This window comes from Trichechus manatus, unplaced genomic scaffold, assembly GCF_000243295.1.
Source record: "Trichechus manatus latirostris isolate Lorelei unplaced genomic scaffold, TriManLat1.0 scaffold00057, whole genome shotgun sequence".
NCBI lineage: Eukaryota > Metazoa > Chordata > Mammalia > Sirenia > Trichechidae > Trichechus > Trichechus manatus.
The window spans coordinates 6,126,684-6,142,911 of record NW_004443993.1 but is presented as its reverse complement, the minus strand read 5'-3'; the positions used below and the strand labels follow the sequence as shown (position 1 = coordinate 6,142,911).

Below are 16,228 nucleotides of genomic sequence, written 5' to 3'. Positions count from 1 at the left end.
GGATGTGAGTGTGGGTCTACACAGGGTGAGTGTGTTCATGTGAGAGTGCGTTCAAGGTGTTGGTATGAGTGGGTGTGTAAAGTATGTGTCTACACAAGGGCAAGTGTGCTTGTGTATGAGTGGGTGTTTGTGAGTCTCTTTGAGCATGCATTTGGGTGTGAGTGTGTGCCTGGGTGTAAATTTATGTCTACACAAGAGATGAATGTGTGTGTGAGTAGGTGTTTGTGAGTCTGTGTGAGTGCACATGGGTGTGTGTACCTGGGTGTGAATGTGCGTCCACACAGGGCATGTGTGTTCATATGGGATTGGGTGGAGGGTGTGTTTGTGAATGTGTGAGTGTGCACATGGGTGTGAGTGTGTACATCCCCATGAGGTGAGTGTGTAAGTAGAGGGTGTGTTTGTATGTGAGTCCGTGAGCGTGCATATGGGTGTGAGTGTAGATGGGTGTGAATATGTACATTTACACGAGGCGAGTGTGTTCACATGGGAGTGGGTGGTGTGATTGTGAGTCTGTATCTGGGTGTGAATGTGTGTGTACACAGGATGAGTGTTTGCACGGGAGTGGGTGGAGGGTGTGACTGTGAGTGCATGGACAGGCACCCGTGGGGCAGACATTCTTGCGGATGGTCTGAGTGGCTCTTGTGGTCACATAGAGGGCAAAAGGGGGGTATGGGCCCCCCTTCCTTTGGGCCCCCAGCTGTGTGTCCCCACAGATGTCGACGAGTGCGCCCTGCAGGCTGGCCTGTGCCCTCACGGCCGGTGCGTCAACCTCATCGGAGCCTTCCGGTGCGCCTGCCACGCTGGTTTCCAGAGCACACCCAACCGCCAGGGCTGCGAGGGTGAGGCTGTGCCACCGGACCCCAGCCCCGACTGTGGCCCCACCTCAGCTGCAACAGGCAGTCAGCTCCGGACCCCACCCACCCCCAAATCAGCCCCAGCTCTGTCCCAACCCTTGCCTTGACCCCAACCGCAGCCCCAGCCCTCTGTCTCCACCCTGCCCCTCACAGACATCAACGAATGCCACGTGGGGAACGGCGGGTGTGATGGGCACTGTGTCAACACCGAGGGCAGCTACCAGTGCAGCTGTGGCCAGGGCTACTCACTGATGCCCGATGGGAGGGCGTGTGCAGGTGGGTCGGCATGACCCCCTCCCACCGCCTGGGACGGGGGACAGGAGGGGACGTCCCCTGAGCCCCAGCCTGGCCTGGCTCTGCCCAGACCAGAGCCCGGGCACCCCTGCTCAGCCTGCGGGAGGGACCTGGGGCTCTCCCTCCGTCCGTGCCCATCTGCACCTGGCTCCTGTCCCTGCTCCCCAGACGTGGACGAGTGTGAAGAGGACCCAGACATCTGTGACGGGGGCCAGTGCTCCAATGTGCCAGGCGGTCACCGCTGCCTGTGCTATGATGGCTTTGTGGCCACCCTGGACCGGAGGACGTGTGCTGGTGAGAACCTGGCGGGGGGCTGAGGAGGCAGTGACGTAGCTCATGGGAGGACAGACAGACACCAACAGCACTTGGAAACATCTTTGGGTTTCTGGCTGGCAGTCAGCTCCGGGAACCATCAGAGCCTGAGCCTGTACCCTAAAGCCATGGGATCTCATTCACAGAAGTAGAGTCACCCGCACCTCTTCTCTTTTGATTTCGGTATTGAACAGTGAGTTTCCTGGGGCTTCCATAACACAATGTACAAAGCAGGGGGCTTGAAGGAATAGACGCTTACTATCTCACAGTTCTGGAGGCCGGGAGGCCAAATCAAGGTGTCAGCCATGTCAATTCCTTCAGAGGGCTGTGAGAAAAGATCCGTTCCCTGCCTCCCCCAGCTTCTGGTGGCTGCCGGCAATCCTTGGCATTCCTCGGCTTGTAGACATAGCGTCACATGGCGTCTGTCTTCTCTCTTCCTCTCCACATCCGTTCTCCTCTTTTATAAGACACCACTCGGAAGTGGGTGGGACCCACCCTGCTCCATATGACCTCCTGTCCACCTAACCAATAATATCTTCCAAACAACACCCTGTTTCCCCAAACAAGGTCCCATTCATAGGTACAGGGGTTAAGACTTCAACATGTCTTTGTGGGGGACACATTCAATCCATCACGAGCACACACCTTTCCCCAACATGTATGGGAGGGTCCTCCTTCTTCTGAGGCTGCACTGTAAGATCTGTGCAGATGAAGGGGTTCTATGTCCCTTCCCACTGCCTGGGGTCGGGAAGGAGGAGGTGTCTGCCAGGCCAGAACGCGGCCCAGTCCAGGCAACCCCTGCCTCTAGATCAGCGCAGGTGAAGGGGTTTTATGTAGAGGAGGGTGGCCAAGATGGGGAACAGACTCGGAGCTGTGTTCTCGGGGCTCTGACTGAAGACCCTGGGCCATCTGGGCAGGTAGTCATCACCCCCACCTGGCAGCAGGTCGTCACGGGGCAGGTGGTTGCTGGCCTCTCTGGCGGCAGGTCATCATGGTGTGTGGTTACCGTCCCCACCTAGGGGCAGGACATCACAGGACAGGTGGCATGAGCAGTCACCGTCCTCACTTGGGAGCAGGTTGTCCCAGGGCCTGGGAAACGGATGTGTCCTGAGTGCCCCATCGGGGCAGAGCTGAGACCAGAAAGTCAAATTTTAATTTCCTGTAAAGAATTGTCCAGCCCAGTGTATTGTAGAGAGTTCCAGCTCACAGGAGTCTTGGCAAGCAGTTAGGGGAAGGGCCCTGTGACTGCATGCATTTAGGAAATGCTGTGTACTCCACATCCCTCTTGCAGTTTCGCTGGGCATGTTGCCACCAAGGCTCTGACAAGTCCTGCGGTAGAAAAACCCAGTTAGGTTTGTTTAACCCAGTGTTCCCTAAACTAATCTGACTGTAAGGTCCTTTCTGGAGCCTAGTGCATGCTCTGTGTCGTGCTGACATAATCCTCACAGCTGCCTGTAGGTAGGACAGAGGGAGTTGCCGCCCCTGGGGACACGCCCATAGAACCCCAGCAGAAGGCTTCGTGGGGCCAGGACACTCAACAGGGTTGATGCCCCCTCTTGCCCTCTACCCCTTCAGCCCAGCACCAAGCCCTCTCCCACTTGTCCTCTTCCCCCACAGACATGAACGAGTGTGACCTGAACCCCCACATCTGCCTCCACGGGAACTGCAAGAACACAAAGGGTTCTTTCATCTGCCACTGCCAGCAGGGTTACATCGTCAGGAAGGGGGCCACGGGCTGTTCTGGTGAGCTGGCGGGCATCAGCAGTGCAGGGGCAGAGACCCCAAGGGGCCAGCTCAGGTCACAAGGTCTGCCCGCCATCCCTGGGGTCGGAGCGTGGCCAGACACTGTTCTTGCAGATCTCCACTGATGGTGCCTCAAGTTAGAAGGAAGGGGGACCAGATAAATACCTCTGAGCTCCCCTTGTCCGTGGGTGGCGCAAATGATTAAGTGCCCAACTACTAACTGAAGGTTGAGGATTTGAACCCTCCCAGAGACATCCCGGAAGAAAGGCCTGGCGATCTGCTTCTGAAAGGTCACAGTCTTAAAAACCCTATGGAGTACAGTTCTACTTTGATACACATAGGATCACCATAAATCAGAATCGACTCCGTGGCAACTGGCTTGGTTTTTCTGGGGGAAAGGGGTCTCCTCACTGCTAGCATCTTAGCCCTGGAGCCTGAAGTGCCCACAACAGCATTAGCAGAGCATGCAAAAAAAACAAAAAAAAAGTTACTGTAGAGTCCATTTCCTCTCATGGTGCCCCCATGTGTGTCAGAGTAGAACTGCGCTCCATAGGTTTTTCGATGACTGATTTTTCGGAAGTAGATCAGCAGTCCTTTCTTCTGAGGTGCCTCTGGGGGGACTCGAAGCGCCAAACTTGAGGTTAGCAGCGGAGCAGTTAACCGTTTGTACTACTCAGGGACTTGCAAGCCTAATGATTGTAAGTGATACAGGAAGAACCTTTTAAAATGTTACACAGTTTTTTTTAACGTGGACTAGAAACAAATGTTGCAAAACAGAGCATCGGATTTTTTGCTTCAGAGATATTGTAGCTATTGATATAAAATATTAAAATACTTTAAGTAAAAACAGGAGACAGTTTAAGCGAATGAATGCTTGGTAAATGGTAGCCCAATCATGTGGTGTATGAAAATTGCAGAAGTGATGCGGGTGGTAGAGCGCTGACTTAGAGGATTTGGAAAAGCTGGTTTAGAGGGGGCACGTTAGGATACAGTTCCTCTTATTATCTACCCTAAGTCTCTCATGCTGCCATTTCAGACCATTTCGTGAGGACTGCTAGGAGTTATGGCTGTTGGGTTTTTGAGTTTTACTCCTGGGCTCTCAGGGCGGGTTGGGGGCTCTCTGGGTCAGCCCCCTGCTAGGGAGGATCTTTACTCCTCCCACTGCTGCTGCACCGAGCCTCCCCACCCCTACTGAAGCCTTATTTCCTCTAGACCTGGGGCTCACGGGAGTGCCGAGTGTCCTCCCACCCCCTGCCCTGGTCCTGCCCCTCCTGTGACAGGTTCCTCCACTGCGCTGTCCCTCTCCCCTCAGATGTGGACGAGTGTGAGCTGGGGGAACACAGATGTGACAGTCACGCCTCCTGCCTCAACGTCCCCGGGAGTTTCAGCTGCAGGTGCCAGCCAGGCTGGGTGGGGGATGGCTTCGAATGCCACGGTGAGTGCCTGGGGCAGGGGGTGTGGGCAGAGCTGAGGAGCTGGGTGGGGGGCAGGGTCCGGAGGACGGCCGGGCCCAGGGCTGTTGGTGGGTGACGGTCAGGGTCGGGGTGGGCGAGTCTGCGTCCCTCCAGCCTCCTGAGGCACCTGCCCACGTCTCCCGCAGACCGGGATGAGTGCACCTTGCAGGAACACCGGTGCAGCCCGCACGCTGCCTGCCTCAACACCCCTGGCTCTTACCACTGCGCTTGCCACGAGGGCTTCACTGGGGACGGCTTCTCCTGCAATGGTGAGACCTGGGCAGGGGGGGACAGGGGCCCCAGAGGGATGGTCTGGGGGGCCGGGATCCGCTGTGTGTCTCCCAACACACCTCACCCACCACCGCCCCATGGTGCTGGAGGGAAAGGATGCAGCTTCAGCCCATGGGGCCAGTACCGAGCCACTGGGGCTGTCTCCTCCCTGGACTCTAAATGCCTGGAGCCTTCAGGTGTGGGGAGCAGGGACACTGTGACTACCTAGTAATTGGAGTGGTCAGGGCTGCTCTGAGTGACCAGCTCCCCTGTCTGCCCACTGGCTGGAGTCAGAGTGAGCAGGGCCGCCCACTTGCTCCCTGGGATCTGGAGTGGCCAGGCCACCTGTCTGCCCACCGGAGAGGTTCTGAGTGTCCAGGGACGCCTGCCTGCCCCTTGGGGCCCTGATTCTTTCATCTGCCCACATTGGGTGGTCTGAGTGTCCAGGGCCGCCTGCTTGCCCCCGGGCACCAGGGTGATGGTGAAGAGTTCTCAGGGCCCCCTGCCCACCCTGTGTGGTGGTTCCTGGCCCAGCTGATCACAGCCCTCTGCCTCCCGGGGCCCCTCAGACAGGGACGAGTGTGCAGACGACATGGACCTCTGTGAGAATGGGCAGTGCCTCAATGCCCCCGGCGGGTACCGCTGCGAGTGTGAGATGGGCTTCCAGCCCACCAAGGACCACCGGGCCTGCCAGGGTGAGGGCTGGGGCTGGCGCGATGGAAGCAGGCGGGCAAGGGCAGGCTGCGGGCATTGGCAGGCTGACCTGTGGTCCCCGCAGACATGGACGAGTGTGCTCTCGGGAACCTCTGCGTGTTCGGGAGCTGCAAGAATCTGCCTGGAATGTTCCACTGCATCTGTGATGACGGCTACGAGCTGGATCGAGGCGGTGGCAACTGCACAGGTGTGGGGCTGGCCGGGCTAGGGGGTGAAGGAGTGGAGGTGGGGCGCAGCTCATCGTTTCCTGTCCTCAGGTCTTTTCTCCCGGGTTGCCTCCTGGGGACACCTTTCCCTATCACCCGCTCCCATGCCCCTTCCTGTTACCTGCTTCACTCGCCTCTTATCACCTGAAAAGATATCGCAGAATGAATGAAAAAGTGCTCCCTCAGCCACCTGTAAACCACTCGCTATCAAGTCGATTGCGACTCATGGCGACCCCGTGTGTGTCAGAGTAGAACTGCGCTCCATAGAGTTTTCAATCGCTGGTTTTTCAGAAGTAGATCAACAGGCTTTTCTTCTGAGGTGACCCTGGGTGGACTTGAACCTCCAATCTTTAAGTCAGCAGCCGAGCACGTTAACCATTTGCTCTACCCATGGACTCTGCTCTGATCCGTAGTGGTGTCCCATCTGTTTCGAACAGAAGTTAACAAACTTTCTCTGTATAAGGCCAGAGAGTAAATATTTTTCAGATTTGAGGGCCAGATGGTCTCTGTCACAACTGCTCAACTTGGGGGTTGTACCTCGGAACCAGCCATAGACAATACGTAAACAAATGGGTGTGATTGTGTGCCAGTAAAACTTTATCAACAGAATCAAGTGATGGGCCGGATTTGGTCCTTGGATTGTGGTTTGCTGACCCCTGGTTTGGAAGCATTTTCTAAATGTTGGTTTCGTAGGCTGGGTCTGTGGACCCTGGGGCAGGGAGAGCTTTAAGGTACAAACCTCCATGCCAAGTGGAACAGTCAGGGAGGGATAAGGTTGGATGAGTGCAGGGAAGATTCCGGAGGGTCCTGTCCTCTCAGGCTTTCTTTCCAAAGAAGGACTCAGTCTTGCCAAATATGGAGGGACGTGGGCTGAGGGAGGCTTCCAGCTAACAGTGCCCCCTGCAGATGTCAACGAGTGTGCAGACCCCGTGAACTGCATCAACGGCCTGTGTGTCAACACCCCCAGCAGCTACCTCTGCAACTGCCCCCCGGACTTTGAGCTGAACCCCAGCGGGGTGGGCTGTGTGGGTGAGTCCACCCTGGGCTCTGGGCCAGGGCTCTGAGGTCAGGTGAAGCTGGGTGGGACCGCAGCCTGTCCACATACACCTGCTCTTGACAAACAGGACGTCTGCTGGCCCCAGCCAGAGTGGTCGTCCCTGCCACCTGTTCACATGCACCTTTCGTCCCTGAAACACACGTACATCTCCCTCGACTGGTGCCTGGGTGGGCTTCCTTGTCCACATGTTCAGAAACACCCGTGTACCACACACACACAGAGTCACATGCACACAGAGTCATACGCAGTTGTACACAGTTGCACGCATGCACAATCACACGTACACACAGTCACACATAGGCACACACAGTCATATGCACACACACACAATCACGTGCACACACAGTCACACACACGTGGTGACATGCATGCAGTCATGTGCTGGCACACACCCGTACGGTCACATACAGAGTCCCACACGCAGTCACACTCATGCACAGTCACACACCCAATCATGCATACATAGTTACATGCAGACACAGCCACACTCATGCACGTACCATCGCATAGTCACACGTGCAGAGTCACACGCTCTGAGAGAGTCCCATGTACACTCAGTCACATGCATGCACAGTCACACCCAGAAGCATGCACACACAGTCATGCCTACAGAAGCGTGCGTGCGCACACACAGTCACACACACTGTTTCCCCTCTGCCCCTTGCTAACCACTCTTCTGCCTGCGTAGACACCCGAGTCGGGAACTGCTTCCTGGACACGCATGACCGAGGGGACGGGGGCATCTCCTGCGGTGCTGAGATAGGGGTTGGTGTCACCCGTGCCTCCTGCTGTTGCTCCCTGGGCCAGGCCTGGGGCAACCCCTGTGAGCTGTGCGCAACGGCCAACACCAGTGAGTCCCTGTGAGGAGGATGGGGAGGAAGTCATCTCTGCTGGGGGGCTTTGGTGACAGAGACACCGAGAAGGGAGGGAGAGGGACTCTTCCTGGGTCACACAGCACAGTCTCTCAGGTCATCATCTGGCCTCTCCCCAAGGTCTTTCTGCAAATTCTTCTCTTGTGTGTTTGTGTGTTTACTCACTCACTCAGTCAACAAACACTCCACGGCTTCCTCTGAGCTGTATGCTAGTAGCTGAGCACCCAGAAAAGGAGGAGCCATAGCTGCTGCACACTGCAGCTCTCGCACAAGCCAGCGGCCCCGGGACTGTGAGGGTGGAGTCCCCTGTGGGTCTGTTTGAGACACAGCGATGATGCAGGAGAAAGGTGCAGAGAGGAGGGGGGCTCAGGAAGGGGGCTTTGAAGGATGAGTAGGAGTTTTCCAGGCAGTAGGAAGAAGGATGTGTGGTACAGTGGAAACAGCATGTGCAAAGGCCTGAAGTATGAAACGAGGAGGCGCTGTGTCCACCAGTTCAGGAGTGTGCATGTGTGAATGTCACATGTCTGCCTTTCATGGGGAAACTTACAGTCACACTAGGGCCTGGTTTTGGATCAGAGAGAATCACCCCCCCTCTTCCACTCTCAGCCACTACCACGTGATTTATCTGCTCACAGGTTGTATGTGAGCACATCTTTACACACACACACAAACTCAGATGCTGGTTCTCCAGGCAGCCCCAGGACAGGGCAAGGTCTCTTGGTTCCTAGAGGCCAGGGAGATAAGTGGAGAAGGACAAAGATGTAGCAGGTGCAGTTGAGGGATGGGGCCCACTCTTGGACCCTTCTTGGGGGCCTTCCCCTCCCTTGCTTCCCCTGGGCTCTGTCCAAAGGCCTTATCCCACAGACCCTCACAAAAGCCTATTTCCCTTGCAGCTGAGTACAGAACCCTGTGCCCTGGTGGTGAGGGCTTCCGGCCCAACCCTATCACTGTCATTCTGGAAGGTGAGCTCTGGCAGGTCATCCGTCTCCACCTGCTCATTGGCCTTTCTCTCATCACCACACCAACGTGCAGAATTGGGCAGCTTTGCAGATGCTAAGATCCTCCTGCCTGGGGCCAGGCAGCAGGATTGGACTATAAGTTTGTGATGAATTTTTGTCTATTAGCTATCTCTTTTTCCACTTGTTGGATTATGATCCATCCCTCCATCCTTCTACCCACCTATCCATCCATCTACTCATTTATCTTCTCCATTCACCCACTTGCTTATTCAGCCATCCACTACTTTTCATATCCATCCAACCACCCATTCACCTATCCATCCATCTACTCATCCACTCATCTATCTATCCATCCACTTATCCATCTATCCATCCATCCATCCATCCACACGTCCATCCGTCTGTCCATCTGCTTACTCATCCATCTGCTCACTCATCCATCCATCCATCCATCCATCCATCCATCCACCCACCTACCCACCCATCCATCCATCCATCCTTCCATCCTTCTATTCACAGGAAATTATGAGATTGGAGAAGGCATTTCATCCAAAGGGAACTATGTGATACATAGCTATCAGATGAGAGGAAAGGGGATGAATTCAGGGTAACATTGACCTAACAGAGTCTGGGTCCAGCTTTGAAGGGAGATCCTGGCCTGAGCCCTCCAGATGCCTAACAGCTATGAGATGGCCTTCAGGGATCTTTGAAGGAGCAGGGCTGGCTCCTGCAGGGCCTTCAAGAGTCCAGGTCAGGGTACAGGTACCCCCTGAGTCCTCTGCTTGGGTTTAGCCTCCAATCACGGCTTCCTCACTTCCTAATAGACATCGACGAGTGCCAGGACCTGCCGGGCCTATGCCAGGGGGGCGACTGTGTCAACACCTTCGGCAGCTTCCAATGTGAATGCCCACCTGGATACCACCTGAATGAAGACACTCGCATCTGTGAGGGTGAGCATGAACCCTCTCTGGGCCCAGCCAGCCTCCTCCCTCGCTCCCTGCCTCCCTTCGCTGCTCAGCCTCACCTCCTTCTCAGGGACTGGGGTTTGAAATACTCCTGGAGCCTGCTCACCTGCCTTGCTGTCTGGAGCCTATTGGGAGAGGGAAGGTGTCTTAGTTCTCCGGTGCTACTGTAACACAAATACCACAGTGGGTGACTTTAAGAACAGAAATTTATTACAGTTTTGGAGGCTGAAAGTTCAAATCAGAGTCTTGGCCATGTCTATTCTTTCTGTGAGCCTCTCTCCTAGTTCCTGGTGATTGCTAACAGTCTTTGGTGTTCTTTTCTTATTGACAGTCATCACATGTTGTCTGTCTTCGCCTATGTGTGTGTCTCTGTGTATATTCTGGTCTTTTTATAACTCAGAAGTGATTAGGTTTAGGATCCACCCTACACTGATTGATTGATTACTAGATTACATTATGGAAAGGGATTACATGATATTGCATTGGATTGAAATGTAGAAGGTCATTACATTATATTACATTATGGAAAGTAATTACATTATGTTACAACACATCATATCACATCACGAAGGTAATCTGCTCTACCTAAGGCCAATTGATTTAATCACATATAACTACTCCATGACAGCATCTAGACTAGTGTTTGGCCAAACTGCTGGAAAACATAGCCTCACCAAGTTGGCACATAAAATTAACCATCACAGAAGGCTTCATCAGAATGCACTTGTCTCCCCTTTGCTCTGCCGCCTCCTCCTCCCCCTTGCCTTACCTCTGCCCTCTTACCTGCTCAGAAGTGACCTGGCTTTACAACAGAAGCCACACTTTCCTCCCTTGGGCAAAAGCTGACCCCTGCCCAGAGCTCAGGGTGGGAAGGCAAAGACAGGAGAAGAAACTGGCCCACCTTTCTTTTACCTGTCTCCCTATTGTTCTTGTTTGAGCATAATAGTAACGGGCAACAATACTAGTAGTAAGTGGTTAAGAGCTCGGCCACTAACCAAAAGGTCAACAGTTCAAATCCACCAGCTGCTCCTTGGAAACCCCATAGGGCAGTTCCACTCTGTCCTATAGGATCGCTATGAGTCGGAACCAACTTGACAGCACGTAACAACAACAATACTAACTAGTGTTTATCGAGAGCCTCCTGTGTGTCAGCGCTGGGCTAAACACGCCCCTTTGTCATTCATTCGATCACCACAGCAGCCCCATGAGGGAAGTTTTCCTACTATCCCCATTTTTCAGATGCAGAAACTAAGGCTCAGTGGGGTTAAAGGGCTTGTCCAGAGACCTCAGCTAGTAAGGGATGGAAACTGGTTTTGGCCCAGCTATTCTAATTCTGAGCTCTTTCAACGCATTATAGCAAATTAATTCATTCATTCAACCATCCATCCATTTATCCATCCACTCATCTATCCACTCACCTATCCATCCATCCATCCACTCATCCATCCATCTAAACATAGACCCATCCATTCTTTTGTAAAATTTATTTTGGTAAAAATATGTGTACCAACACATTTTCCCTTTCAAGCTTTTTACATGTACAATTCAGTGACGTTAAACATTTCATCATGTTGTGCAACCATCACCACTGTGTTTCCAGTTTTTCCATCACCCTTAACAGAAGCTCAGTGCCCCCTAAGCAATGACTCTCCCTTTCCTCTTCCCTCCACTCCTAGCAGCCACTGATAAACTTTGGTCTCTATGTGCTTGCCTACCCTAGATATTTCATATAAGTGAGATCAGACACTATTTGTCCATTTGTGTCTGACTCACTTCACTCAGCATGTTTTCATGGTTCACGCGTGTTGTAGCATGTATCAGGACTTCATTTCTCTTCCTGAATGAATAGTATCCCATTGTGTGTCCATACCACATTTTGTTTATCCATTCATTGGTTGATGGACACTTGAATTGTTTCCACACCTTTTGGCTATTGTGAGTAATGCTGCAATGATCTGTCAGTGTACAAGTATCTGTTTGTGTTCCTGCTTTCGATTCTTTTGGGTGTATACCTAGCAGTTGAATGTCTGTACCTTTTAAGCTGCTGTAGAAACCAAACTCTAGCTCATGGTGAAGTGGTTCCACTGGACCTGGAGTCGGGGTGGAGATTTATCCAGACAACTCACAGACACCCCCTTCCCTCCCCTGCAGACATCGACGAATGCTCTGCACACTCAGGTATCTGCAGCCCCGGCACCTGCTACAACACCCTGGGGAACTACACGTGTGTCTGCCCCGCGGAGTACCTGCAAGTCAATGGTGGCAACAACTGCATGGGTAGGAAGTGTGATGACCCGGGGGATCAGCAGTTGTGGGAGCGGCATGTGGGTGCGGGAGGGAGTGCTGAGAGTCTCCGAGCCTTGGAAGCATGTGCAGAGGTGTGTTTGGGGAGGAGGGAGAGAGGGGGCTTGGGTGTATTTGAGGCACTGAGATGCAGTAGTGAGTGAGACAGATGAGACTGCAGGACTCAGGGCTGTCATGAATGGTTGCCCAGGTTGTGCACTGCCCAATGAAGACTACAATGTGAATGGCGCCCCCAAGTCTGGGGGCACAGAATCATCAAGCCAGTAATTTCTAAATGGATTCATGACCCCTTTCCCCGACCCCAACCACAGATATGAGGAAGAGCATCTGCTTCCGGCACTATAACGGCACATGTCGGAATGAGCTGTCCTTCAACGTGACCCGCAAGATGTGCTGCTGCTCGTACAACATTGGCCAGGCCTGGAACAGACCCTGCGAGGCCTGCCCCACCCTTGCCAGCTGTGAGTGCCTTCTTCCTGCCTGGCCCTTCTTAGTGCCCTGTTTACAGAGGCACAGGAGTCCCTGGGTGGTGCAAAAGGTTAAGCCTGGTGAAGAAAGGCCTGGTGATCTGCTTCCAAAAGGTCACAGCCTTGAAAACCCTATGGAGCACAGTTCTACTGTATAACATGTGGGGTTGCCATGAACTCGATGGGCAGCTGGTTTGGTTTTTGGTTTTTACAGACGCACAGCCCATTTCGGGCTCCCAGATTCGCCCACCTTGCTCTCATGTGAGCTGAAGAGCCGAAGTTACATCGCAGTGCACAGAAATGAATAATTCTGGGGTGGGGGGGCAACGTATCTTCCACAGACCATTTGGGCACTCACTGAGTGACTGGACTGGTTACAGGAACCAGGGCCCCGGTGCTGGGGGGAAGGCAGACTCAGGGAAGCTCTGAGGAGGACTGCAGCCTTGATGAGGGAGGATGTAGGTCAGGGTGAAGAAGGGCGTTCCAGGCAGAGGAACAGCATGAGCAAAGGCTCGGAGGCAGGACTGAGCAGAACAGGTTGGCCTCTAGGACAATACCTGATAGAATGATCTAGCAGCCAGCTCAGGTAATGTGAGAGCTGTAGGAGTGGGCAGTGATGAGAAGGGTCAGCTAGCAGTTTACATCCAATGGGCGGAGTCACTGTTGAGCATCTCTGGGTGCCGGGCCCTGTGCTAGTACTAGGAAGCAAGAATAAGGAAGACTCAGTTTCTCCTCCCGGGCTGTGCAGGCTAGGAGGAAGATGCACATAAGCAATGCTGACCATGGGATTATCAAGACAGGGCACATGTGGTACCCAGTTACCTGCTGGGACTTAGGTGTCTGCCCTTGAACTTGTGCACCTGAAGCTGGATGGCAGGTAGAATAGGACAAGGCAGAAGTCCATGCCAATAGAGGGGCTGGCTGCAGTCGGTCCATTCTTCTCATGACGTGGGCAGAGGACCAGCAAGTGAGGGCCAGACAGGACCTGGGGACAGGTGATGAGGAGGCTCAATCCCAACACCTGTGTCCAGGTATACCTGCTCCTTCTGGGGAGTGAGGGCTGGCAGGCCACACCTCAGCAGCATCAGCAGAGTATAATGGGAGAGTGGGTTGCTCAGGGACCCCAAGGGTGGTGCTATCAGCTGCACGGAGTCAGGGTGGAGGGTCAGGGGCCTTCCGCGTTGGCTGCTCTGAGTCTTCAAGGTTGGAGCGTGGTTACAAGGGCACTCCTGCAAAGGTGTAGTGGCCTGACGGAGTATGTCATGTCCAGATGTGTAAAGAAATCAATGCAGATGGAGCGGAGAGTAATGGTTGGAGGAAAGGCAAGGGCAAGGGCTGAGGGTCGTAAGGTCCAAACTGAAGATTTCACTGTGAGGGCAGCGGGGAGTGGTTGATGGCACTTACGCAAGGAAGGGATAGGGAAGGTCAGTCTGCGTATTGGAAGACCACGCTGCACAGAGTCCATCCTTTAACCCTCCCAGTGCTGGTCAATGTGGAGGCAGGGAAGGGGCAAGGAGACTGGTTAGAGGAGGCCAAGTGAGAGCTGGGCTACAGAGATGGAGGGATGGTGTGAATGCAGAGACGTAGTAGAGGGGGTGATGGGCAGGGCAGGGGTCTCTTCAGTGGGGGCCAGCCTGTAGTACCCATCTATCCATCCATCCATCCATCCATCCATGCATCCATCCATCCATCCATCCATCCACCCATCTATCCACCTACCCATCCATTTACCCATCCATACATACATCCACTCCTCCCTCTATCCATGTATGTATCCATCCATCCACTCCTCCATCCATCTACCTACCCATGCATCCATCCATCCAGTTATCCATCCATTCTCCATCCACCCATCCATGCATCCATCCATTCATCCACCCATGCATCCATTCGTCATCCATCCATTCAGCCTTCCCATGCCCATTCCACCCTGTTTTCCTTTGTCCAGTGGATTATCAGATCCTGTGTGGGAACCAGGTCCCTGGCTTCGTCATGGACATCCACACAGGGAAGCCCCTTGGTGAGTGACCACCGCCCCCGACTTACAGTCCCGGCTCCCTCTGCCACTGTCCCGCTCCCAGCTCTGAGCTCCCTTCCACCTGGGCCCCACCTGCTCTGTCCTCTCCTGGGTCCCTGGCCATGCCTACTCTTCTTTTTTTCCACACATCTGCCACCCCCAGTACCCCTGACTCCCTAGTAATCCTGCCATAGAAACACTTCCTTGATGTTAAACAAGGCTTTGGATAGTTTAACACCTGAATGCCCCGTTTCAGTTGTGCAGCGTTTAGCCAGTGAACTCATTCTTAGTTGTTTTACTCACGTGGATGTATCCTCCATATTTAAAAAGTTGGTAAACCGCACAATATCCCCTTGTTCTGTTCAAACGACTGCCTCTTTGTCTATGTACAGGTTCTGCATGAGCCCAATTGTTTTGGAATTCCCATTCTTCTAAATTTTATCCATAATTTGTTATGATCCACACAGTCAAATGCCTTTGCATAGTCAATAAAACACAAGTAAACAACAACAACAAAATCGGAATGTGGCAGATAAGATTCACTTCCCCTCTGCCCGCCACCACAGACCTGCTCCCTTCTCGCTTCCCCAGGGTTCCCATTGCTTTATGCTCAGAGCATTTTTCCCTAGTTCTTTCCTCATGCATTTAAATGCACATGTAAGTCCCCCATTGAAAATGTATGGTATTGTTTTCTGGGGGATTTTTACATAAATTATATCCTACATATGGGTCTGCAACTGGCTTTTGTCGCCCAGTAATGTGTCTTGAAAAGGAGCCCTGGTGATGCAGTGGTTCAGTGCTCCACTGCTAATGGAAAGGTTGGCAGTTCAAACCCACCCAGCAGCTCTGTGGAAAGAAAGACCTGGCGATCTGCTCCAGCAAAGATTACAGCCTAGAAAACCCTATGGGGTAGTTCTCCTCTGTCACATGGGGTTGCTGTGAGTGGAGATCGACTCAACAGCACCTAACAACAACGTGTCTTGAAGAACAGCCCTGTTAATATACACAGCACTGCTTCCCCAGTTTTGCTCTGCATCGTAGTATTCCATGGGCAGGTTCATCCCGGGCCATGGGCCAATCCCCCTGTTAGGAACACTGAGCTTGTTGACAGGTTTTTTTCTGTTCTTTTTTTTTTTTTAATGAAGCTTTGTTGAGATTATTTCTGTCTTCATTCCTCAGTGCTGCTGTAACTCAAATACCACGAGTGGGTGGCTTTAAAGGACAGAAATTTATTTTCTCACAGTTTAGAAGTCCAAATTCAGGGTGCTAGCTCCAGGAGGAGGTTCTTCCTTGTCTAGTTCAGCTTCTAGTAGCTGCTGCAATCCTTGGCGTTCATGGGCTTGTAGATGCATCTGTCTCCATTATCTCTGTTCCTCTTCCCCGCGCGCACGCGTGTGTGTGTGTTGTGTATTTCTGTTTCTATTCTGCTCTTTTTATAACTCAGAAGGGATTAGGTTTAGTACTCAACCCTACTCAAGAATGGCCTAATTAACATAGTTAAGAAGACCTTATTTCCAAACAGGGTCATATTTACAAGAATGTTGTGGTTGTTGTTAGGTGCCGTCGAGTCGGTCTGACTCATAGTGACCAAATGTACAACAGAACAAAACACTGCCTGGTCCTGCGCCATCCTCACAATGTTGCAATGTTTGAGCCCATTGTTGCAGCCACTGTGTCAATCCATCTCGTTGAGGGTCTTCCTCTTTTTTGCTGACCCTCTACTTTACCAAGCATGATGTC

The 16,228-nt window shown here is 53.0% G+C and overlaps 1 protein-coding gene across 1 annotated transcript in view; it reads left to right on the top strand.

Moving 5' to 3' along the window:
* Nucleotides 1-16,228, top strand: part of FBN3 (fibrillin 3) — a 76,871-nt gene that overhangs the window by 27,712 nt on the left and 32,931 nt on the right. Inside the window, exons 26-40 of the mRNA XM_004378399.1 lie at nt 714-839; nt 1,008-1,130; nt 1,317-1,442; nt 3,078-3,203; nt 4,516-4,638; nt 4,804-4,926; nt 5,497-5,622; nt 5,706-5,828; nt 6,754-6,876; nt 7,593-7,754; nt 8,670-8,738; nt 9,560-9,685; nt 11,852-11,977; nt 12,316-12,465; nt 14,420-14,491. Coding sequence (XP_004378456.1) covers nt 714-839; nt 1,008-1,130; nt 1,317-1,442; nt 3,078-3,203; nt 4,516-4,638; nt 4,804-4,926; nt 5,497-5,622; nt 5,706-5,828; nt 6,754-6,876; nt 7,593-7,754; nt 8,670-8,738; nt 9,560-9,685; nt 11,852-11,977; nt 12,316-12,465; nt 14,420-14,491 — 1,824 coding nt within the window. The remainder of the gene's footprint in view (nt 1-713; nt 840-1,007; nt 1,131-1,316; nt 1,443-3,077; nt 3,204-4,515; nt 4,639-4,803; nt 4,927-5,496; nt 5,623-5,705; nt 5,829-6,753; nt 6,877-7,592; nt 7,755-8,669; nt 8,739-9,559; nt 9,686-11,851; nt 11,978-12,315; nt 12,466-14,419; nt 14,492-16,228) is intronic.